The 24,891-nt window shown below is 36.2% G+C and overlaps 1 protein-coding gene across 1 annotated transcript in view; it reads left to right on the top strand.

Annotated features, from left to right (window-relative positions):
• Positions 1-15,750, top strand: part of TRABD2B (TraB domain containing 2B) — a gene marked incomplete at both ends in the record, with an annotated part of 242,464 nt that extends 226,714 nt beyond the window's left edge. The window contains 3 exons of the mRNA XM_081322461.1: positions 1,023-1,113; positions 7,006-7,254; positions 15,528-15,750. Of these exons, the coding sequence (XP_081178587.1) occupies positions 1,023-1,113; positions 7,006-7,254; positions 15,528-15,750 (563 nt within the window). The remainder of the gene's footprint in view (positions 1-1,022; positions 1,114-7,005; positions 7,255-15,527) is intronic.
• Between the last annotated feature and the right edge of the window lie 9,141 nt (positions 15,751-24,891).

The following is a 24,891-nucleotide window of genomic DNA, read 5'->3' as shown; positions in this document are numbered from 1 at the left end:
GTTGGTTTTATGTAATTTTGTGTACAGTATGTGAATGTGCTATTTAAGATCTTTTATTATACAGATAGAAAAGAATAATCTAGATGGTGATTGGTGTGAGATGTATAGAAATGATTGTGGGATTATTCCATCTTGAGCCGTTTGGGAGGAGGAGAAAAAAAGCCTCCCACCTCCCACTAATGACATGAAACACAGGAGCTGATGCAGTGAATGTAAATCAGATAACTTATATATAATTGTATTATCCCTGCCCTAAACAAGTTATTAAGTTGAACGAGAATGCATTTCCATTACATGTACCTAGTTAGCTATATTGAGACAACTGAAGATTCAGCACTGTATATGCCAAAATGCATTGCCCATGTGTTTTAAAATGTTTCTACATGAAACAATCTAGAACCTCTCTTTCCCAATTTTTGAGAGATGGGAATATTTGCAAGTTGCAGCCAGAATGCTCGACGTCAAGAACTTTTCAATATAGTGATTCCAATCCCCAAACAATGAAGTAAGAAATAGGGAAATAAATAGGAGAATCAAAATGTAGAATGGGATGGGATGGGATGGGGTAAGAATGGGATGGGATGGGGTAGGATGGGATGGAACAGAACAGAACAGAACAGAACAGCATAGAATAGAATAGAATAGAATAGAATAGAATAGAATAGAATAGAATAGAATAGAATAGAATAGAACAGAACAGAACAGAACAGAACAGAACAGAACAGAATAGAATAGAATAGAATAGAATAGAATAGAATAGAATAAGTTGGAAATGTCCTTGGAGGTCTTCTAATCCAACCCCCTGCTCAGGTAGGAAACCCTATACCATTTCAGACAAAATTGTTTGATTGGTATTTTTGCTTTATCCACTCCAATCCTTTTGGATGTCTTTGTCTATAAATCCAAAAATAAATAAAATCTTTATTTTAGAAAAGAATGACTAATCTCAAATTAGAGCATAATTGAGGATGTGCTTCATCGGCTTTTCGAATGACTTCCTGTTATTACTGTTCATCAATTAGGTCATTTCCTGGGCAATAACACTGTTATTGATGTGTTGAGACAAGCAGGATTTGAAGTGGAGCACATACCTGCAGGACAACCAGTAGAAAAGTAAGTTTGATTTCCCTTCATTGATCCTTTTTCATATGCTGATCTAACACTTTGTTAAAACTGTAATAAAGGTATATGATCTGACTTCTCCTTTTCATGTCAATAAGCAACTTTAATTGGCTAGAACTAGCATGAGCAGAAAAATCATTGTTGTTTTTAGTAAGCCATTGACCGTAAATATATAGCTTACTATATGAATAAATGATTTGTTGATGGTTTTGTCCTTGTCTTCTTCTCTAAACAAGTTGGTTAATGCAGCTTATGTCTTTCCCTCTTAAATGCAATCTCGATATAGCAATAGATGTATATAATCATAAAATATAAAGCCGAGATTAAATAATACCTTCAAAATGTTCCAAATGCCTGAATGAAAAGATTGTCAGATCAAATGCAAATTCCAAAGAATGTAGTTCATTGTTTGGGGCTCTCACAGAAAATTTTCTTTCACATACTTGATAAACTGGCCTTTTAAAATGAGGGCATTTTGAAAAAGTCCTTATCCTAAGGACTTAATATTTAAACAGCTGCATAAATAAGAGCACAGATAGTAAAGCCTAGTTTAAAGACTGTAAATTGCACTTGGAAAACAATTGACAAAATATGGAATAGTGACACGACAACACCTTTCCAAATGGATCAGTGCTATAAACAATGTTTTGTTTTGTTTTGTTTTCCCCAATATGGAAATAAACCTATAGGACTAAAGCTACATTAAAATACAAGGACAATGCCAGCTAAAAATTATAGGACATCTTCCATTTCATGTTCAATTTCGTAGAGACTGCAAAAGAAAGAGTTTCTTTAATTTCCATATTCAGTTTTGATTTCCATATTCTTGTCTGCTCTGACTGCAGGGGTAGCATTTGATAGAGAAAAAGAATATAACCATAAAGTCAACTTACACATTTATCTCAAATTAGTTTTCGCAGTGCCAAGTTCTTTTGAGTACAGATTGTGTTGAAATCTAAATATATATGGTTGAATGTAGAAGTGATAATAACCCAATCCAAGTGACAATTCAGTTTAAACCTCAGCACACCTGATTATGCACAATACTTTATGCTGTAAAATAATATATTCATTTTATTACCATTTATGATTTGCTATATTATTTTCTTCATATCATTAATTAGCTCTCCATTAATAAATAAAAAATTGACCAGTTATAACACTGAAATAAAATATGTTTAGAAATATGAAAGGAATACTAAAATAATGAAATATGAAGCAGCATAGCATCTAAACAGCAGGAACTTAAAAAGTAGGCTGAACAGATCTGAGAGATTAAGAAGAATTTTAATTGTTAAAGCAAACTAGAGTTGTGGAAATAAAATGGTGCTTATCTGATTTTAAAATTAGAGTCAAGGGAACATCTTTAAAATTGCAATCTACACTTGGTTGCATGCCAGCACTTCATCTGGAAAGAACATCCAAGGACTTCTTCCAGATTTTCAAGACAAGTGAGGAACAACCTGGTATCAAGCAGTGAAAGGATCAAAGCCAATTATTTTGACTTGAGTCCAAAGGACTGGGAATCACTGATGATATTGAAGCAACGGCATATGTTTATACTCAGGTAGTCCTCAACTTATCACCATTCACTTAGTGACCGTTCAAAATTACAATAACACTGAGAAAATGACTTATGACTTGTCTTTCACACTTATGACCATTGATCATTGATCAAAATTCAGATGCTGGGCAACTGGTTCATATTTATGACAGTTGCAATGTCATGTGATCACCTGTTTCTACCTTCTCACAAGCAAAGTCACTTAACAACCATGTGATTCTTAACAACTGCAGTGACAGACTTAAGAACTGTGGCAAGAAAGGTTGTAAAATGGGTGCAACACTCACTGAACAACCGTCTTGCTTAGCAACAGAAATTTTGGACTTAATTATGGTCATAAGTCAAGGACTGTGAGGAACTGGAATCTTCCAGTTTCAGCTAACGTTTAAACCAATTAAACTTTCTAGGCCAGTTTTAAAAGCAGTTCAATGTATACATGTACTTCAGGAGTCCAGCTACTGTAACTGTTGTAGTATGTTTTCAGAGAATGTCAGTCCCTCAAAAAGATTCCAGTAAAGTAGATTGGAATTGGTTTACACTGTTTTCTTTCACACTGCACTTGTGCCTTCTAGATGGAACACTTCAGTCTTCATTGATGTTCCTCTGAAACAAAGTGATGCCACACTTTGTACTATCCCAAGTGGTTACAGAGGTTTCAAGCGGTATCATGCGCCTCTAGAGAATGCCAGCTTATCTACAGAAGTCTGTAACTTGTTTGTATTCACTCCTATCTGTCCTACACTCTTCCCCCACCACCACCACTACCACCTCAATATAGTAAGCTCATCAGTCTAGGAAACTTCATAAATTTAATTAAAGGGTTTCCAAAGCTAATCTGTTTAAACTGAACCACAATGATTCAGAATATATTGAAATCATTTTAACTACTCACGAAAGCTACTGAAACCCACAATTCACTAGTTCTAATTTTCTGTCTTTAGCTTTACCTTTGGCTGGATTCACGTGCAGTATTATGCCATATTTCTTTTAAATGAGATTTTTAATTTAAACATTAGCCACCAATCCAGCCAATGTGATTTAGACAACATTCCATGGCTAAAAATTCTAGGTTTATTGTTATACCTGAATGATAAACCACTGTACACAGAGATTTTTTTCAGACTCAGAGCAGATGTTTGACTCAATACTGTATGTGACCTACTGTAATAAAATCAAATGACACTCAATAGCACTGATAGTTTGGGCACTGGGTGGATAATGTGGATGAAAACAGCTTAAAATACTTGTCTCAAGCAATACGGTTTGGACAAAGAAGTTCTGTGTGATTTTTAATATGTAGACCGATAGTTGTGCTTTTTAAAACAAGGGAAAATGCAGTATTGATAAATTTGACCAATATTATTTTGGACCCTACAGTGAGTTCAGAAGGAGTACAATAGAACTGAGGTAGTATATTTGGATTGGCTGGTTCTAGTCAGACAAGAGCATAGCTACTTATTTGTACCGTCTGTAGTTTTTAAATTCTCCACAAGGCAATACCAACATAGAAATTATTTCCGTAGTCTGGATTGGATGAAAATGATACATGTATTACTCAGAATGTCAGGTCAGTTAGGGAAAATTTGTAAAGCCATACCTGCTGCTAATACAACTTTTTCTTTCAGTGACAAAGCTGAATGTAGGGAAGCTCCAAAGTGAGAACTTGAGGTTTTGTATTGATGGAATAGGCCTTTCTAGAACTGGTTGCATGGTGGCCAAACTAAGTACACGGCTCAAGGTGGCCTCCATCATCAACTAACAGTAGTGAATTTCATACCAACCACATAATAGAAAAACGTGAATAAACCAAAACTGAAACATATGCACACAAAGTACCAAGACAAACACATCCAGTGGATCCTACCACACTCAGACTTGATGCTTCTGGGGGAAAGAAACAGATTTTTAATGCCTTCTAAAAGCCAGGCCAGAGTGGGGCCAGCCAGAACTCAGGGACAAGGCTGTTCCAGAGTAATAATAGTGAAAGTATATTGCATGACATTGCCTAAGTGACAGGATTCAGAGCATGCCAACTCTTTCAGATCTTACTGAACATGCAGAAATGATTGAAGACAGAGAGTCCCACAATATTCAGAGGATAGATAGATAGATAGATAGATAGATAGATAGATAGATAGATAGATAGATAGATAGATAGATAGATAGATAATAGATGGGTGGATGGATAGATAGATATAGATAGATAGATAGATAGATAGATAGATAGATAGATAGATAGATAGATAGATAGATAGATAGATAGATAGATAGATAGATAATAGATGGGTGGATGGATGGATGGATGGATGGATGGATGGATGGATGGATGGATGAGAGAAAGAAGGAGGGAGAGAGGGGTAGGCAGGCAGACAGGCAGGCAGTCAACTGTTAGTGACCACAGAATTTTTTTTCTAGGAGTATCTGTTTCCAGTAGCCCTTGAGTTCTTCCATCAGTACATCTATCACTGCTGTAACTGAGCCCATCCACTTTGCTGCTGGCCTTCCTTGTCTCTCTCCTTTTACCTTTGTTAACATTACAGCCTTCACCAGAGAGCTAGATTTTGGCATAATTAGAATGCTGGGTTGAGCTGTTCAGTGATTGATTTGTTTGTTTTCTTGTCTATTGTGGTATTCTCCAACACCAAAGTTCTAAAGCATCAATACTCTTTGTATCCTGTTTCTTCAAAGCCCTTTATCTAAATATATAATATAGTTATATATCCATCCATTCAAAGCTATAAAAACATCTGATGAAAAGAGGCAGAACTACTCATGTCCAAGAATGTTGTATTTTGTGTAGAAGCTGCCTTGCCATGTCATTACTACAATATATCCAATGCACTTAATTTTTACTTGTTCCTGAATATTGCCAGGATCAGAGCACAAAAGTGCAAAATAACTGTTAAATTTATAGGTTGATACATTATGGATTAAGTGGCTGCTTTACATTTGCTGTCAATTTTTCATATAATGTTGCTGCTTGGTGCAGAAATATCTCTAATAAGGTAACGCAGCTCGGGATATATTTATAAAGCTGCCATCCAAGGTCTCTTGTCAGTAAATGAATATTTTCAAAAACAAGACAAAACATATCTACTGAAAGAAAACACTTTGAAGCAGAGATGAAAGAGTACTAAGGAGCCCATACTATTTACAATTTGTGTCAAATTATGTTGAAACTAAATTCCTATGTATATAGTCTCAAAATAACACTTGGAAGTGTGAGTTTATGACAATAAAAATAATTCCTCAGTGTAATCCATATAAAATGCCCTCTTTAAAAAAGAGAGAAAGAAATCTTGCTATCAATATAAAAATGATATTCGTATTTCAATGGACAGTAATTTCAGGGAACTGGCCCAGCATCTATGGAAGATAATAACTCCTAAGTAGTATCTTGAGTTTGTTATTTATTGTATAAATACAATTCTTATATGCTTATACTGTGGATATTTGGATATAAGTGGGGAAAGAACTCATTACTGGTAGACCTCAAGTTATGACTACAGTTGAGACCAGAATTTTCATTTTTAAGTGGTGGTTATTAAGTGAATGGTGTCCAATTTTATGAGTTGTTTTAATAGTTCTTAAGTGAATCACTTCAGTTAAGTGAATCCTGTGGTCGTTAAGTGAATCTGACTTCCCCTATTGACTTTGCTTCTCAGAAGCTGGCTGGGAAGGTCACAAATAGTGATCATGTGAATCCAGGATGCTACAAGTGTTCTAAATCCAAGGTGGTTGCCAAGTGCCCAAATTTTGATCACATGCTCGTATGGATGCTGTCAAAGTCATAAGTGCAAGGAATGGTTGTCAGTTTTTTGAGTGCCATTGTAAGTTCGAATGGTCACTAAATGAAGGGTTGTAAATAAAAGAGTACCTGTATGCTTAAGTATGTTTTTTAATCTCAAAAAGCAATTTAGGAGATACCATATTGTGCTAGGATGGAAGTCTTGATGAATGAAAGCCTTACTCCTTGAGGGAACATGCAGAAGACCAACCAACAGAGTCTTCAAATGTGACTTTTTCCCCTTTATCATAGCCACTGTACATAAACATTTCAAGCATCCTTATCTGTCTACATTTCCTTAGATGGATGTACTACCTCTTTTGTGGTTTCTTAAACTTTGAATTAATATGTATCTATGTGGATTACAGGTACAATAAGGAGGACAGTGCATGGTATAAGTGCATTATTTGATGCAATAAAGCTAAGTGGTCAAAGTTTAAGAGAACTCAGAAAAGCAGAGGTTATGTTTAATATCTGAATTTCTGTGTCCTATTTCACACATCACTTCTTGATGAATCTACTTATTTTGCAGTTCCAAGGCAAGCAGATATCACCCTTCCTCTGCAACAGCTGCTCCCTTTGTCATTGAGCATGTTCAGTTGTCTTCATCATCAGCACCTCCTCATGCCAGTGAAGAAGATAGCCTTCCTCCACACCTCCTGTTACCAGATAGCATCAGCCAGCTAGAAGAATTTGGACGGCAGAAAAACTGGCACAAGAAACAATATAAAATCCACCGCCAAAGGCAATTCAACGATCTCTGGGTTCGGATAGAAGAAGGGTAAGTATCATGTGCTTATTTCCAATAACCCTGTCATTCATGCTACTCTGAAAGGACAAGACTTCTTAGGCCCACATTGAAAACCCTTGCAAGTTAATCTCCTTAATTTATGACAAGGATATAAAATGTGAAAGAAACTCTGCAAATATAAATTGTTTTTAGAGTCTCAACCATTCCTTTGTTTCTGTATGTGTAAGATCAGGGAAAAGAAGACAAGACAATAAACAGAGCACAAGAACTCTCAATTGTAACTCAGTTTATATGGACAGGTAAATAAAAATTAATCTCTGTCCCCATCTTCCTATAAAGCTGAAGGCTTTAATTTTTGTACTCCTATTTCTTAAGTCTCAAGAGCAAAGTTTTCTTTCAATCCCAGCATGTGTGCTCTCCACTTGAAAGGAAAAGAATGCAAAAATGACATTTTTTGTAGTATGTGAACAATAGATACTCAATACCAAAGGAAAACAAAATCATTACTAACAATCAAAGTGCTTTGGCAGTTCTTTCAGCCTAAACATTTATGTACACACACATATGGGGGGGAGAGAGAGAGCTGTAATACATGTACAAGGAGTGATTAAAGGCAACTGCAATAAACTGCGTTAATTGTAGCCACAAATAGTAGCTCTTATCAATTGTGCTAGAATTTCAGACATTTTGACCTTCCTTTTCAGACAGTGCAGTGATACAAAGCAGAACTGTCTGTTAAATGAATATTTAAGTATACTAAGTTGATCCTGAAGGTGAATTTTGCTACTGTGAACTCATGAACTGTGCTGTTTTTGTGTACTCACGCTTCCCTCCCCCCCAAAAGCCATGAAGCGTGAGGTTTCTATCAAAGAGGCACGGGGAGGTGTATACAAAAATCTGTCCTGGTTCTGCATCAAGTTTAAGTTATACACATTAGTGTGTAAATGGCAAGACCTGATTAATACTAGTCTTCCATACTTGCAAACTTCCCTGTTTTCAGGAGCAATGTCTCATCAGCATTTTTGGTCATACCAAGTTGATTCAATATTTCATCTAATCATGCTTATTTATCAGCCCTTCAGTTCTTTATGCTCAATAAACAAAGGACTTCAGAGCTGTTGGGAACAGAGAGACGCTGAAACTTGCCTGTTTCCTTTTCCAAATACCCTTTGAGCCCTCACCTGTACAGAATGAATGACTACACAGGACTAGGCACAAAGATTGGGCTTCAGAGTATTTTGGGATATGATTGTCCAATGATATGCCAGAAATTTTAGATGTCGTATTGAAACTTACTCATCTCTTGAACATTTCAGCTCAATATATATGCTCCATAAATTTCTCAGTTCTCATAGTGTAATTGTGCAAGATATACCATAACCTGAAACAAGTACAAGGTGGAAAAAGTGCAGCTTCAGTTTCAAAATGGGGTGTGCTTGTCTTAGTTTGCTTCCCACCTTTAGAACAAGGGCTTCAGAGAGGGGCATGGACATTTTTATTCTGTCGAGGGTTTGCAAACATTTTCCTTATATTTCGGGAATCCAGAGCCCACAGTGACATGGTGACATCATGAAAAAAGATGGCACATCACTTGAGATGCCTATAACTTTGGCAAAGGGGCATTTTTGGCCTTTAAAATAGATTGTGCCTTCCCAAAGGAATGGAAGTCAGTAGGAAATTGTACTACTGATGTGGATCCCTGTTTCAAAATTGCTCAAGAAGGCCCAGATCATATGTAATGGAATCCAAATGAACAGATGAGACTGATTCTCCATTACCTGAAAGCCCTAGGAGAGGTATGGCTCATATATTCCAACACGAATGCATTTTTTAAAAATACAATGATGTGAGCAGAAGAGGAATTAGGAAAAACACGCTCACCATAACCAAGTTTCATTATGTAATCTTATGAGTACTTTATAAATTGTATGTACATATATGTGTTCCATGGCAAAATGTCATGGAAATTTGCTGGAGTTCAACTATGATCTATCAGTAGTTTCAACTACTGGAAAAGGATCATTTCTACATTTCAGTTGTATTAGCACAATCCTACCCAGGCTCACGAGGCTGCACCTGGGCAAGTGATCCAGCATCTGCTCTTGGAGGCCCTGACAGTTTCCTCATAGATATGGTGAATGTAGATAAAACATGCAGGTAAATAATGCAAGAGCATAAACTGACAATGTCTTAATCAGGGCTTTTCAACCAGTGGTACGGGTACCACCTGTGGTACATTGGCACCTGGCAGGTGGTATGTGACCATCCTAGAAAAGTGGTAGAGGGGTAGGGAAATGAGCTGAACCGGTGGCAGCACCACACAAGCTTGAGCGAGAGACGGCTGGAGCTGCAGGGCTGTCAGGGCTCAGTGGAAGCGCCAGGATCAGCACCAGGCTTCAGCTGGAAAACAGCACTGATCCTGGCGCTTCTGCTGAGCCCAGAGGAAGCGCCAATCAACTGAAATGTTGCAGCATCTCCAGGGTCTTGAGATTTACATTCAGATGCTTGGCAACTGATTCATAGTTATGACAATCACAGTGTCCCAGGGTCATGTGAAGTGACCAAAACCGGCTATAACCACCCAGCAGGGGGGGGAAAATAAAAACCAAACACCCCCACCCCACCCCCGCTGCTAATCCTCAACAGAAATGCTCACAACAATGAAAACCTTGGACAGGAGGAAGAGTGCCGCTGGGTGGGCAGGCAGGTGGCTTGGGGGGCACTTTTTTCAGTGCCATTGTAACTTCGAACAATCACTAAGCGAACTGTTGTAAGTCGAGGACTACCTGTACTTCATCACTTTTTAACTTTTTTTTGATCATCAAGTTTTTGACACCTTGCTAGGCGACTGGTGGTACTCCTAAAAATGGTACAATGAGTGAAAAGGTTGAAAAGCCCTGGTCTAAATCTCTCTTTCCGTGGAAAGCTTTTACTTAAGATTTTTTGCCTTACATTAATAGTCAAGGCATGCCAAATATATTAATTAAAACTTCTAAATAAATATATTACTTAAACCTTGTAAACAAATATGTTTGAATTGTGAGGTCTCAGTAAAATTTCAGTAAAAATCATGCCAGTAGATTTCTCCCCCCCCCCATTATTTTGTCTCCAGAGTAAGCAATTTGCTCAGTCTGACTTTAGTTTTTGTTCCAATTCTGAATCATCCTACACTTCTTGCTTTAAAATATTGGTTATTCGGTTAGGAAAGATTCCTATCAATGTCTAGGAATTGGAAAAATGAGGATACATTCAGATGTCGTAAAGTGACCTTCATGAAAGCCTTTCTCTATCCTTTCTCTATTAATATTGCATACTAAAAGCCTGGCCTACCCAGCAATACTTTGATAACTTCATTCCTTTTGTTTACTATCCCAATAATTTATTTATGACTTTGAATCCAAAAAGTGCTTTATCCCCAGATACTCTTTTTACATGTTCCCAAAGTCATGTATAATTGTGGGAGGAGGGCTCTGATCTGTTTACATATTAGTAGCCTTATAGTTTAAACATAATTAATTTAAAACTGATTCACATTTTCCAGAAAGGAAATCAGTATACTATGGGGAAAAGAAAAGCAATACAGAACTCATCATTGTGTGAAATAGATACAGTGAGTTGCAACATATGTTTGAATTTCGGTAGTAGGGTTTTTACAGGGTTTAAAGCATGATGCTTCAGAATATTGCATCTTGTCTCTTCCAACAAGAAGAAAAGATGATTAAAAGAATGGGACCTATATTCTTTCAAGACATGGAGAACTGCTTCACATTGTTGTTGTTGTTAGCTGCGAAGTCGTGTCCGACCCATCGCGACCCTATGGACAACATTCCTCCAGGCCTTCCTGTCTTCTACCATCTTCTGGAGTCCATTTAAGCTCACGCCTACTGCTTCAGTGACTCCATCCAGCCACCTCATTCTCTGTCGTCCCCTTCTTCTATTGCCCTCGATCTTTCCCAGCATTAGGCTCTTCTCCAGTGAGTCCTTCCTTCTCATTAGGTGGCCAAAGTATATGCTTCACATATTTCACTACAATGCTTCATCCTCTGGGGCTATCGAGTGTCTTGCAAGTATGGCAACTGGATATGCAGCTAATGTGAAATAAGTTGCATGATTAAGTGATTGAATGAGTGATTGTGTGCCATCAAATCTTAGTGACCACACAGATTAAAGTTCTCCACAACAATCTGTCCCTAACGTGGTCCTTCAGTGGTACACTCATCACCACTATAACTCAGCCTATCCACCTTGCTATTGGTTGTCCTCTTTCCTTTCCTTCCACCTTTCCTACTATTAGAGCATTTTCTAAATGAATGTGTGTAAAAAAACTCTTCCAATGAATTAAATGGATATCATTTCAGTTAGATCTGGGTAATAAGTCAGCATTTAAAAAAATAAATTTTGATCTGTATAACTTAAGGGTTCTCAAAATGTTCAGGACCACAACTGCCTGCTATGGGTTTTGTTAGACAAAATAAAGAATAAATAAAATAAAGAACAAAGCCCAAGCTGATGACACTTCCATTTGGCCTGTGTAATCTTGATCAATTTTTCTGGTCCCTCCTAAGCTGTTTGCCCAACCTACTGCAGCAATGCATTTCTTACTGTAGTTTTGAAATGCAAATAAATGAATGCATATGGCAGGTGACAGGACTCACCCACACTGTAGTTTCATACGGTTTGAAATCAAGTTGCTAGTAAGATACGGGTTTCTCTCTTCTGCAGGTTTTCTGCCTTCTTCATTTTGAATAACATTTTTTGGGTGGTGGTGGCGGCAGTACTAATTGGTGAAGGTTTTGCTGTAATTGTTAGTTTTTACAGTGAAACAAGATTTCTTTTCCTGAGATAGGTCAACATAGCACCTTTTCATTAATCTTTGTTGCAGACTTAAGTAAATTGAGCAAATCTACACAAATACATCTTTTCCTTCTCTTCTATGAGCTGTTGATTATGTTTGCCTGCAAAATGTCCTAAGTTGTGCAAATGTTTAGGGACATCTAATCTTCTTCGATGCTGGCAAACAGCATCTTTATTCTATGGTTGTTCTATGTTTCTTGAGTTCCCCCAAAGAAGGTAGTCTCTCTCTATATAAGATCCATATGCATGTTTAACAGTGCTGATGAAAAACAGTAGGTGACAAGTAAGCCGCAGAAGACCACTTGTTACCAGAAATTTTGATGGATCATTTAATTTATAAATAGAAATCACTCCATTTATATTCCCCATATTTTCAAGTTCCATTTCCTAGATCGGGGTTACCCACCTTTTGGGCACCAGGGACCGGTTTTATGGAGAGAGGTTTTTTTCCACGGACCGGAAGACGCATGGTTTTGTGTGCTGACTGCATCCCACGGATGGGGCTTTGCTTCTTTGTGCAGACTGGTTGCTGGCATGCCACGGGGACCGGGGGTTGGGGACCCTATCCTAGATGTTCCATAAAACAATATATAAATCTCTTACCTTTTTTGTTGAACACCTAGTTGTGTTTGTAGGGAAAAGCTGCAGGAATCCTATTTTTCTAGCAGATACAGCAACATCAACAAAGCAATTTTATTGAAGTTTATTACCTGTAATGGCTACTAAAAAGGTTTTCATTCTTTCGGAATTCTCTGCTGTGTAATTGTTCTTCATATTTTATTTTATTTATTTTTTTTATTTTAATTCCATTTATATCCTGCCCTTCTCCGAAGACTCAGGGCGGCTTACAAGCTTAGCAGTAGCCTTCATTCTATGTATATGCCTGCTTATTAGGGCTTTTGCCCCCCCCCCAAGCGGCATTATTACAAAGTCAGCTTAATTGCCCCCAACAATTAAGTGTGCAGATAATGTTTGTTTCAGTAATTGTTGTATAGTTTACATGTAATAAAATTAGCTCTTTTGTACAGCTAGTAAATATGTGGAAGCTCTATCTTCTTTTTCACCTGACCAATCAATTAATCCACTTGACCCTGCAGGTTCAAAATGTTCAGTGCCCCTTTTTCCAGAAATAAAGGCTGTCTGCTTATCTGATCAATGAACCCACTTCCTACTTCCTACTTTCTGTTATTCTGTCAAATGGTAAAGGGTGGGGTTAGCCCTAAGAATAGGAACCTTCAACTGCACCAAAAGTGGTTATAAGATTTGTTGTTGAGGTGAACTCTTAGATTATTTGGAATGTTACTTCCTAATAATCTAAGAGGAGAATAATACATTGTTTCTTCAAGGTCTGTCCCCATTTAAACACTTCTGAGCAACGAACAAGAAGGGAATGTGCTCTTGAAAAATTGGCTTTTTATCAAATTTGCTTTTTACCTAAAGTGTGATGCTGTTGCAAAAAGATAATACCGTAATATAGAATATGTACAACTAAGACAGGTGAATACTCCTTAACTGCCACATAAGAGAAAGGTAAGAGATCAATGAACAGAACTCCTGTTACAATAGCAGAATCTGGAGTTTATTTCAATTTTTGTTTCCAAATAGTTGTTTAGCTTCGTATTAATTAACTAGCCTTAAATAACTTCATGGTAAAATAGATTTTGTGTCTGCTTAGGGATGAGACTTGCTCAGTCTGGTGCCTCTCAGAGATGTCAGTCAATTAGGGAATGCAGTTAGGGATGTAGACTTTTTTCATGACAGTCTTAACTATCCAGACTTTGTGCCTATCCAGAATTCCTTCTGCCTTGGCTAGCTGAGAAAAATTGACGGAATAAATGATACATACAAAAAGAGTCTACTCTCAAAGCAGAGACTTGGATGAAAAATGGGGTTGATTTTTCAGAAGACACTGGATCGACTGTGGTGATAAGTCATAGCAAATGGTATTATGAAGACATGTTCCCAAAATGTTACAAAAAGAATCAAAGCATTTTTGGGAGGTGGAAAAAAGGGCAAAAGGGAGAGTTAATGTTGTTATACATTGTCTGAGGACCACACACGCATTTCATGAAAAACCATATTTTTCAGCCACATCACCCTGAGCAGTTGTAGCAACTTCAGAATTGTTTTGCTTTTTATTACAAAGAATGATCTATCATTTCCTGACAGACTGTTTTTAATAAGGATGAAATTCGTGTTGCCAATTTTTTAAAAAAACTTCTCACATCTTTAATTCATTAGATTGGAGATGGAATAATCATTCCAAGCATATGCTTCAAAGGTTATTAGATTTTTCAAGGCATTCACCCCTCTGCAGTTGTCTGAAACAGTAAATCTAAGCACCAGTTTTTCTCAGTAGAGACTATCTTTTAAATATATGGTATTTTCATTTTCATAATCTAGCTAACGGGGGAGGGGGAGGAATCACAGCAAAGAATGTTATTTAAATAAGAACAAACCTTAAACAGGCAGACCTGCCTGTCGTCTATTGAAAGGTATGGGGTCCTGTTCATCTATCTCAAAAATAATAATGTTAGTGACCCCACATGATAGTTTTAGATACCACCAGAAATTTGAAAAGCTATGTTAAGAAAAACTTGGTGTTTTCTTGGGCAAAATCTAAAACCAATCCACTTTCCATTGGAAATGCCAAGTAGTCAATATCCTAACCGTAACTATATAATTTTCAGGTGAATTTGCAAAAGAGAAAACTAAGCCTTTTGCTATGTTTTATTTCTTTTATGACCTATCTTGTTTCTTAATTCATCTTTTTACTCTGAAGTTCTTCCCAAATGCATTGTTCAAATCTTTTCCGTATCCCTCTTGTAGTATTTGTTGAGGGGAAGGGACTATTATTCAAGTAAACACTACCGAGATACAGCAACTGCTATTAACGATTGTTAGAGTTTATTTATGGAATTAAAAAATACCCCACCATTATTGCAAATGAAGTGCAAAAGGAAGATTATTTCATGCCAGGCAGAAGGCAACATCTAGCAGAGTTTCATTGGTCTCAAAAACAACTAGGCAACATTGAACCTGATTAGAACATAGATGGACTTGATTTGAACCACTAGCAAAACCAGATCTGTAGATAACATCAGGTAGGCAGAAAAACCTGCTGGAAGAAGAACCTTGCCCACTGTTGCCAGAAAACTATCTCAGTCAGCAGGAGTTGAGTTCAGCTAAAGGATGACTTTTTCCATTACCATAGCAGAACGTATTGTTTATTTCTATCTTAAACATAAAAAATGCTATTTCTTATATGGCCCCTTTCCCGTGGCAACTGTGAGGGAAAAGGTAATTACTTTTCTTCAAAAATAAGACTCTTTATTTATTTGTATCAGTTTTTATCAAAATGTGATGAATATCTGAAATATTAGCTACCTTTCCCAACTCATATGAATAGAGTTAAATGAATAATATTTTCTTCACGTGTTCTTTTCTAGCACAACCACCATGCCTTCTGATATGAGAATAACAAATGGACTCATCTCTGTCAACCCATCGATTTGGTTCTCAAACCAGGTGGACCAACAGCCACACCCAGACCTTGTATTCCACTATCATCTCAAAAGTTGTGCCCTTGAAAGCACCATAGCATCACCTTTCATTGTCTCTGTCCTCGCAGCAATGGCTTCCGTTCTTTTGGATCTACTGAATCCTTCCTGACAAAAGAAGGTCTTTGAAGTGCAATATCAAACAAAGGAAAGCAGATAACATTCATCTGATAATATATCTTCTCAATTCCTTGCTTTATCTGGGCCTTTCAAGCAAAGAAGTGCTAGCACTACTAACTGGTATAAGACTTTCTTGCCCAGATGGGTTTTTTTAAACACTAAAGCTTTATTTTGTACATTAACTTAACATCTTCTTTTTGTAGAAGGATCTTTTATTTCCCATACTGCTATGGGGTGTGTAAAATATATGTGTTTCATATATATACAGTATATATACAGTATATATACAGTATATATACAGTATATATACAGTATATATACAGTATATATATATATATATATATATACAGTATATATATATATACAGTATATATATATACAGTATATATATATATATATATATATGTATGTATGTATGTATATGTATATGTATATGTATATGTATATGTATATGTATATGTATATGTATATGTATATGTATATGTATATGTATATGTATATGTATAAAGAAAAAGTAATGTATTTATTGAACTGGCATTTTACCCTTGCAAAACATTAATGCCATCATTCAACTGATAAAACAGCATAATGCTGTGGGTATTCCAGCACAGAGGTTCCAGGGTTATGGTTTCATGGATTGTTTAAATTACCTATTACTGTCTATTACCTGTTGTAGTTTGAAGCCAAGGAACTTTCATACTCTACTATTTTCTGGGTCAGTAGAAAGAAGCTAAATTATTTTCACATGCTTCTGGATGAGACAGAATAGTTTAACTAATTGCCTTAAGATAATTACGGGCAATAATTACTAATAGACATGCTTCTTTTATTCTACAGATATATTTTATGTTATCTTCAAATGTAAAAGATGTTTCATCTAAGAAATAATTATATGAAAATTGTCTTTCTTTTTTCCCATGTTTTCCTTTTCCAGTTTTTAAATCTTTCCTATGCAGCTAGCACAGCTAGAAACATGTTTTTTTCTTTAAAACTAAAATAGAAACTGTGATTATTCAGAGAAACAAATAAATAATAAGGCTAGTGATAATTTATTTTCTCTTTCCTCTGTCACCTTTTGCAAATTCCAGTTCAATTAGTTCTTGCCACTGTTTTTAGTACTCCAAAGTATATTTTCCTTTTACATTCAAATTTACAAATTATGGTTTACTCTTATTCTCTGCTTAAACATGTGAACTACCTAAGGCTTGAAGGATTAGGGTGCAATTCAAAATTTATAGTAATTCTGCATCATTTTATAAATTTACTTCTTTTAAAGTAGCCTGATCATTTCTTCATTATTACCCCCCTTTTGATCCTGCAAAGATTCCCAAAGAAAATTTCCACAGATCCCTAAGTTGAAGAAGACTTGTTTGTGTGGATGTTACATTCCTTAGCAGACCTTGTGAACAGCATGGTTCCCAATACAGCAAACATTTCATTCATTGGTAGTTGCAAGAATGATCAATAAAGTTGTAATGCATAGTTCCAAAGGATAGTAGTCAGTAGTCAGGCAAATCATTTCATATGTTGATCAACATAGAGTTTAAGCAGTCTACTAATAATGCATGGAAAAAAGTAATACTGATTCATATATTATTCAAAATCAGACATCCTGTCTGATGGCCATCCTGATACTTGTTTGTAAAATTGCGGATTTAGAATAGACTGATTTCAAAATTAAGGATCGGAATGGGAGCAGAAAGTTCCCCAAAGGACCTCCATTTCCATCGCCCCAAATCTCCAAAGGTCTAAAACTATGCTGCTAAAGCTTGGCCATTCTGCAGCTGAATTTAAGCAACTTGCTTGTCAGAGGCCTGCCAGACCCCTATCGCTCCTACCATTCTCTCACCCTGAAACACAAAAAAGCCCCCCCCCCCCCAAATGTGATTCTGTCCCTTTTGGTGATACTGACTTCCTATCGCTATGAAAACAATTTGGCATAGAATCTAGTGCCTGTGTGAAAAGTGTACTGCAGGATGACAAACCTGCCAAGACAATCTGGGGTAACCTTAAGTATTTCAAATTTTTCATGCCCATTCTGTAATATATCACTGAAGCAGGTGTAGGTGGTGGGAAACAAATCTATTCCTCTCCTTTTTTAATCCTTCATTATAATTGTCAGTGTTAGAACTGATAGTATAGATAATTTTTCCACATTATTCTTTGATTCAGTTATAATTCATGCAACAATAATGTGTCTTAAAAATATGAATTTGCCAAGGTAGGAAGATGTAGCAATACTTCAATTAAAAAAAAACACTAGAATTCCCAAATCAAGATTGTCAGCTGTATTATTTTCCACCCAGAAAATAATACTTTATACTACATGACTTAATCTTCCAGGTCATTCTTGTTTATCTAAACTATAGCCAACTGTACAATAAACTACAATTTTGAACAAAGAATTGACATACAGTAGATAGGGTTTAAAACAGTATGCTTTGGGATGCTGATATACAATTTTGATTATCTGAGAAATTGTATCTTAAAAGAACTTTTTAGTTAATTAAAACTCCATTCCCTAATCCACAATAAAACTGGGATGTTTATATTCTGAAAATATAAGAACAGTATCAGGAAAAACAAGAAAACCTGACTCTTCTGAATGCTTAGAAATAATATTTTTCAAGTATATTAAAATAATTTAAATTATTCCTGTTTCCCATGACTTCGTATGTTTTCAGAAAAGACAAAAACATGATCCATTCATTTTTTAAAAAGCAATATTCATCCTGCTCTGAAATGAGCAAGCAGATGGTTGTTTGTGTTGTTTTCTCCAGGACATAAAGCAAAATGTTAAAGAGAGGGGTTTACTCTTGTGAAAATTTTGGACATAGCTGACACAGAATTCAGCATTCTGTTTTACCTTATGAAAGATCTGTGATAATTTGTTGACAAAGATCCATTTTCCAAACATTCTTGAGGTATTTTGGTCTGCTTATTGAAAGCATGCTTTTGAAAATTTTATTCCTAGTTTTGTTCTTTCACATGCTTATAAACACAAAGTCTCTCTGTCTCACCCACCCACACAGACACAAATTCTAAATCTGAACTGAAAAGTAAGCTAATTAATTTAGTGGGACTTACTCCTAGGAATCTGTTTTCCATTGGAAGTTGGAAGATGGTACCAATGACAGGCAGAAGAATTTAATGAAGAACTTTTGATTTCTTCAAGCAACTACATCAATCAATCAGTGAAGGGAATCATGCTTGGGTTTTCTTTATTTGTTTGTTTTTAATAGAATCTTGGGATCCACCAAACAGTAGCAAGTATAAAATTTTCTGGGAAAATTAAATGATACCAATTTAATTATTTTAAAACATCAGGAGGGAGAGGGAGTTGTCATCTCCAAAATGTGGGTGAGATTAGAATAAAAAAACATTTTGACCTCAACTGAACCAAAACCCAACTAGATTTAAGCCATTTCTTATTTTCAGAAAATACATATTGGATTGCGAGATTATAAATCAGACTTCTCTAATTCCACATGTGTTGACCTTTCAGTAAGCAATTATGGAACCAGGTTGGAAAGGAATGCTATAAAGAAATTACTTACAAATATCTCTTATAAATTAGATAATTACACTTGCATTAAAAAAAATAAAGAGTGGTTTAGGTACCTCTTTGTCCCCATCTTGCCAAGATTTATTTAGCTAACTTAAATCAAATATTTGGAAAAAAAATTCAACGGAAAAAATAAGATCTCTCCCTTCCCCGCCCCCTCTCCTAGTGTGAGGTTCAGTGTGTGTTGCACAAGTAGAGTAAATTGATCTGTTCCTTGAACAGATGATAATTGCTGATAATTATTTTTAATGAGTATGTGTTGTATTGCTTGTCTTGAGTTGCTGTTGATTTTAAATTCAAACCTAAGGCACATGGGCTAAAGTTTCATAAACAGCCCTAATATGAAAGAGTCTCTTATAGTAAAATAAAATAATGCTCTACTTGGATGTTTTTTCTTCCTTTTTACATCTTAAAATACCAAAGTAAAACAGCCATATACATATTTAAATTATTTCTACTGCCTTTTGTTAAGTGCCTTTCTGGAAAACTATCTTAAAAATTGTGATTTTGAATAAGACAAATCAAGTGCATTATAAATATTCTTTGCACAAGTGTCTAAATTTTATCCTTAATTTTTTTCAACTGTTCAGATAGCAAATTTTGACTCATTATTATTTCCTTTTGTATAATCAATGTGATTGTTTTCACTGTTGTAAGTTCTTTTCAAATTTTCTAAACTATTTTAGCATATTAAGCTCTGCTGTGTCCCCAATGTTTTATTACAACATCAAAATCCACCTTTAAAAAAAATCAGCTTTCAGCTCTTACACCTAAGAATGACAAAAACAATATTGGTGTGATTTTTTTTCTCATTCTCTCATGTTTTGTAATTGTTATGAGATTAATGATAAAAAAGATGCTTTCTAACATTATTTTGTCAAAATATTTTTGTAATATATAAATAAAAATTGCTATGAATTCACAGCATAGTAAAGGTGACTATTGTGCTACTGTTCTTCTTTTCCCCTTTTAAGATGCGTGTATTTTATTCAAACAACTTGCCTTAATATCAGGAATCACTGAATTATCATTTAGAAAAAAAATATTGTAAAATATACAATGCAAATTATATATAATTCAGCTTTGAATGGCTATGCAAGGTAATAGTTACATGACCTTCATGCCCCCAGGCTCAAGCCTGACTTCAGATTGGTAACTGAATTTAAGTGGTTACAGAAGACATTAGTCAATCCATAAACAGAAAATGGTGACATCATGAGAGGGCCTCCTCAGGGTGCCACCGGTCAGAGAATGCCGTCTGGCGGCCCCCAGGGGGAGGTCCTTCTTTGTGGGTGCGCCGGATTTGTGGAACCGTTTACCGGTTGAGCTCCGGACGGCGCCCGACCTTCGCTCCTTCCGATGGGATCTTAAGACCCACTTGTTTGAACAAGCCGGCCTGGCCTGATGGGTTTTGGGTTTTAATACTGCTTTTAACGTATTTTAACTTATTGTTTTAAGGTATTGGGCACTTTGTTTAATCTTTTCTTAATTTTTGTATTATTGTATTAGTATTTATTGCCCTGTTCACCGCCCTAAGTCCTTCGGGAGAAGGGCGGTATACAAATAAAATTATTATTATTATTATTAAATTATTATTTACTTTATTAAGGAAGTAAAATAAAATACCAGGATCAGGGGCCTCAGCAGCCAACAACTGACCATCGGCATTCTAGACAACTCATGCAGTCAGTATCCTGACCTTTTTATCCCTCTTGAAATTTTGTGTCATAGACCTAGTTTGCCTATGGATGAGCAAATTCTGGCAACCAATTCTAGTCAATTTTATGCAAACAATGTGAATGCATGTGTCACCCCAATTTTTTACTAATCCAATGCCAGCTTTCCTACATGGAGTGCAATGATTGGAGCAGAAAATTATTCCTATAATTGATTATACATTCTTAGCCATAACAATGCACCTCATATAATTGCAGGAATGGAAATTCCATTTTGGGTGCATCGAATTTGCATATCCTTGTTAAGTTCTACATTTTTTAAATAAACAGGAAAACAAATCTGAAAAAGGCTTGAGTTAATTAAGCTTTGAATTAAGCTTCCTGGATTTTTTTTCTTTTCCAGTTCTTGTTCAATTTGATGAATGAAAAATTGCTAGAAAAATTCTCTTAGAGAAGAATTATGGATAAATTCTAATGGATAGAATGTGGTGTCCTTGGACTTAATTATAATGTAACCAAAGAGTGTGAGCATATGAAGATTTATTAAATTTATTTATTAAAATACACAATCATAAATCAAAGCAAGACAAAAGGGTGAGCAAAGACTATAAAATACAAAAATTCAATTAAATCTATTTATATGCAAAAGTAAACATACTTAGAGTATGGTCAATTTGAGTAACTTTGTTGTTGCAAAGTTTGGACACCATTCTAGAAATCTCCTAATGTTGGTCATTTAGAAAGTAATGCTTTTTGCCATGTGATATTGGTCTGGTAACCTATGATAATGGGAAGTTAACTCTACCCTCCAAAGTTGACAAATAGGCACTTCAAAAGTATAAATACTACTCTCCCAACTTGGAAATGTGAACAGACACATAAATGTTCTTGATGTGGAATGCCATTTAGTCCTCCCAGTAACCATTGTTGGGAGTAGATCTAAGCTTGACTGTGAAAATTTGCACAAGATAAATAGATGGTAAAAAAATATTGAGGGATGGTAAAGAGACTGAGAGATCATTGTTGTGGAGATATAAAATATTAATTTTGTTTCTATTCCTACTGGGGTCATAGATTCTGTGCTTGAGCTCTGAACGGGCCTAAAATAGATACAAGTTGAAGGCTTGATACACAATAAACCATTTCAGCTGTCATTTGTTTCTTCTAAGGCAGGGGTGTCAAACTCAATTTCATTGAGGGCCGCATCAGCATTGCAGTTGCCCTTAGGGGGCCGGGTGGGTGTGGCCTGGGTGGGTGTGGCCTACTGGGTGGGTGTGGCTAGAGTGCATATGGCCTACTGGGTGGGCATGGCCAGCTCTACATTGTTCGTATCAAGGGTGCCTATGGGGGCCTGGGCAGGAGTGGGACAGATCTGAGGGTCTCTGGCAGAAGGAGGGTCTCTGGGCCAAGGCCAAGGCAGTGGGGGCCGTTCCCTCCCTGTTTCCAGGATGGCTTCACGGGCCGCATGAAACCACTTCGCGGGCCGGATCTGGCCCCCGGGCCTTGTGTTTGACATGTCTGTTCTAAGGCTTTTGATGTCTATTTGGGCCAAAGATCCACTCCACAAAAATTTTCTTAAGTTAATGCTTCAGCCAGCAAAAATATAACCAGTCCTAGACAGAAACGTATACAATCATCATTCCAGTGGCCTGCAGTCTCTATAGTTTCCCAGGGCAATATCATTATCTAGCCCATTGTTCTTTTTTCACTACTAATGTTACCAATCTAATAAGGGAAAATCCTGCCTTCTGAGAAATCAATTGAAAATTTATGTATCCTCTGAGAAATACTAAGAAGACATCCTCCTAATTCAGCTGCCAAAAAGCTTGATGGAGAATTTTGAAAGACTATTTGTTTGAAATTCAATGTGTTGACAGATTTTATCGAAGAGTTGCTTTTTAGCAACTCTTTGTGAGGATTGTATTCCAACTATCTCCTGAGTTAACACTTCAATAACTCATTTCACAAGCTATTCAAGCAATGTCAACAGAAAAGCACAGCAAAATGCAACTGAATTGTCATCTTGCCCAAAAGAAGAAGAAAAAAAAGGGGGGGGGGAAGGCAAATGAGAAATTACTTTTAAAAAGAGTACATTTATTTCTGAATTAATTAATCACTTCTGAGTCCTGGAAAACGCTGTCTCAAAAGTTTCCCTAGGAGAGTTTCCTTGTTCATAAAATGGCTGCTACAGTTGAGTGATCAGCCACAGGGTACCCATTTATTAGAAGAGAAATTGCTGAGGATGGTCCCTGCCACTTCCTTTAGCAACTCTTTCCACTCCAGCTGGTGGGCACATTTCCAAACAAAGCACTGGGTTGTAACTACCCAATATTTTTACTTTCTAGGAATGCCATGTGGGGCTCTAAAGCATAAAAGTAAGGATGAAGCCGATGTTTTATTTGAAAAAGTCTACATTTGTTTTTAATTAAAGTATCAATAACCCTCCCTTCGTCCAGTGCGCTCCCACAGGGAGGGTCTTCTCAGGGTGCCACTGGTAAGAGATTGCCGGCGGACGACACCCAGGGATAGGGCCTTCTCAGTGGGTGCGCCTGCCCTCTGGAACCAGCTGCCAGTGGAGCTTAGGACTGCCCCCGACCTCCATTCATTCCGCCGGGACCTGAAGACCTGGCTCTTCGAGCTCTCTGGCCCAGGCTGAGAATTTTAATTTTAATTTTAACTGGGGTTTTATTTGTTCAGGGACGGATATAATTTCTTTTTAATTGTTTTTAACTTTTGTATTTTTGTTTTTAATCACCCTGTAAACCGCCCTGAGTCCTTCGGGAAAGGGCGGTATATAAATCCAATTAAATAAATAAATAAATAAATAACAAAATTAGGATAAAGAGATTCATGGACATCAAAAGAATTTCCTCACTAGTGTCCGTTTAACATCAAGTTATCAACTGTTATTATGAGGAAACACAGAAACTGATCTAAACTTTGAAAGACCTATGCAGCTTCATAATTTAAGGATTTAGCTTGACTGAATCTAGCCAGGTACTAAGACTGGCAAGAGACACCTTCCTAAAGATATCAACATGTAAGAGGTCCATTAGTTAGACACATTGGAGAACATCTCTTCTTTTGTGATGCTCCCTAGCAATGAACTAGTTCATGAGATGCACATGTTCCCCACTTCTTCCATCTCCAAAGAGAAGCTCAAAATCTTCCTATCCATCCAGGCTTTTTCATTTTATATTATTAAACATTTTTACACTTTTGTAAAGTTTAAGTGTTCTGTAAGTATAAAGGGGAAGAAAATAGATAAAAGAATACTAATTAATACATAAAATGTCAGCTAGGTTTACAAGCTGAAAGAGAGAAAGGACAGGTATTTTGTGAATGCATATCAGTTATTTGGAATCTTTGTTATCGGAAATAAGGACTCCATACTATTTTTAATTTATTTCAAATGGCACTAATGTCTGATTTTAATAAAGTGTTAGAACCACCAATCCATAGCTGAAACAGAAAACGTTCCTCAAAACTGACTAGGTGCCCTCAATTACCATGATACAAACAGTTAAGATACAAACCATGTCATAAAAGAGGACTATGAGTATACTGTTACCTCAAGCATGTGAAAACTTTTTGAGGCCTCTGTGTTAAAGAACTAAATGTTTATAGTCACTCTGAACCCTGCTGATTTTTTTTTGAAAGAATTAATATGGTAAACAGATTTATTCACATTCGAACTCTGTGATCATATATACATAAAATTATGTATGGTGTGAGAGAATATTTTTTCTATACATTAATCTGAGGTTTTTTTCCCTAAACCATGTGTTTTTGATATTCAACAAAAATATTTCTCTAAAGGCATCGTGTGCACTTTTGTAAAAAATAATATGAGGCAGTAAACTCAGCAGAGAGTTAAGAAAACTGACAATGA

Source organism: Vipera berus (genome assembly GCF_964194415.1).
Source record: "Vipera berus genome assembly, chromosome: 3".
Lineage (NCBI taxonomy): Eukaryota > Metazoa > Chordata > Lepidosauria > Squamata > Viperidae > Vipera > Vipera berus.
Note: the sequence above shows the minus strand (reverse complement) of the source record. Positions and strands in the feature narration are given on the sequence as shown.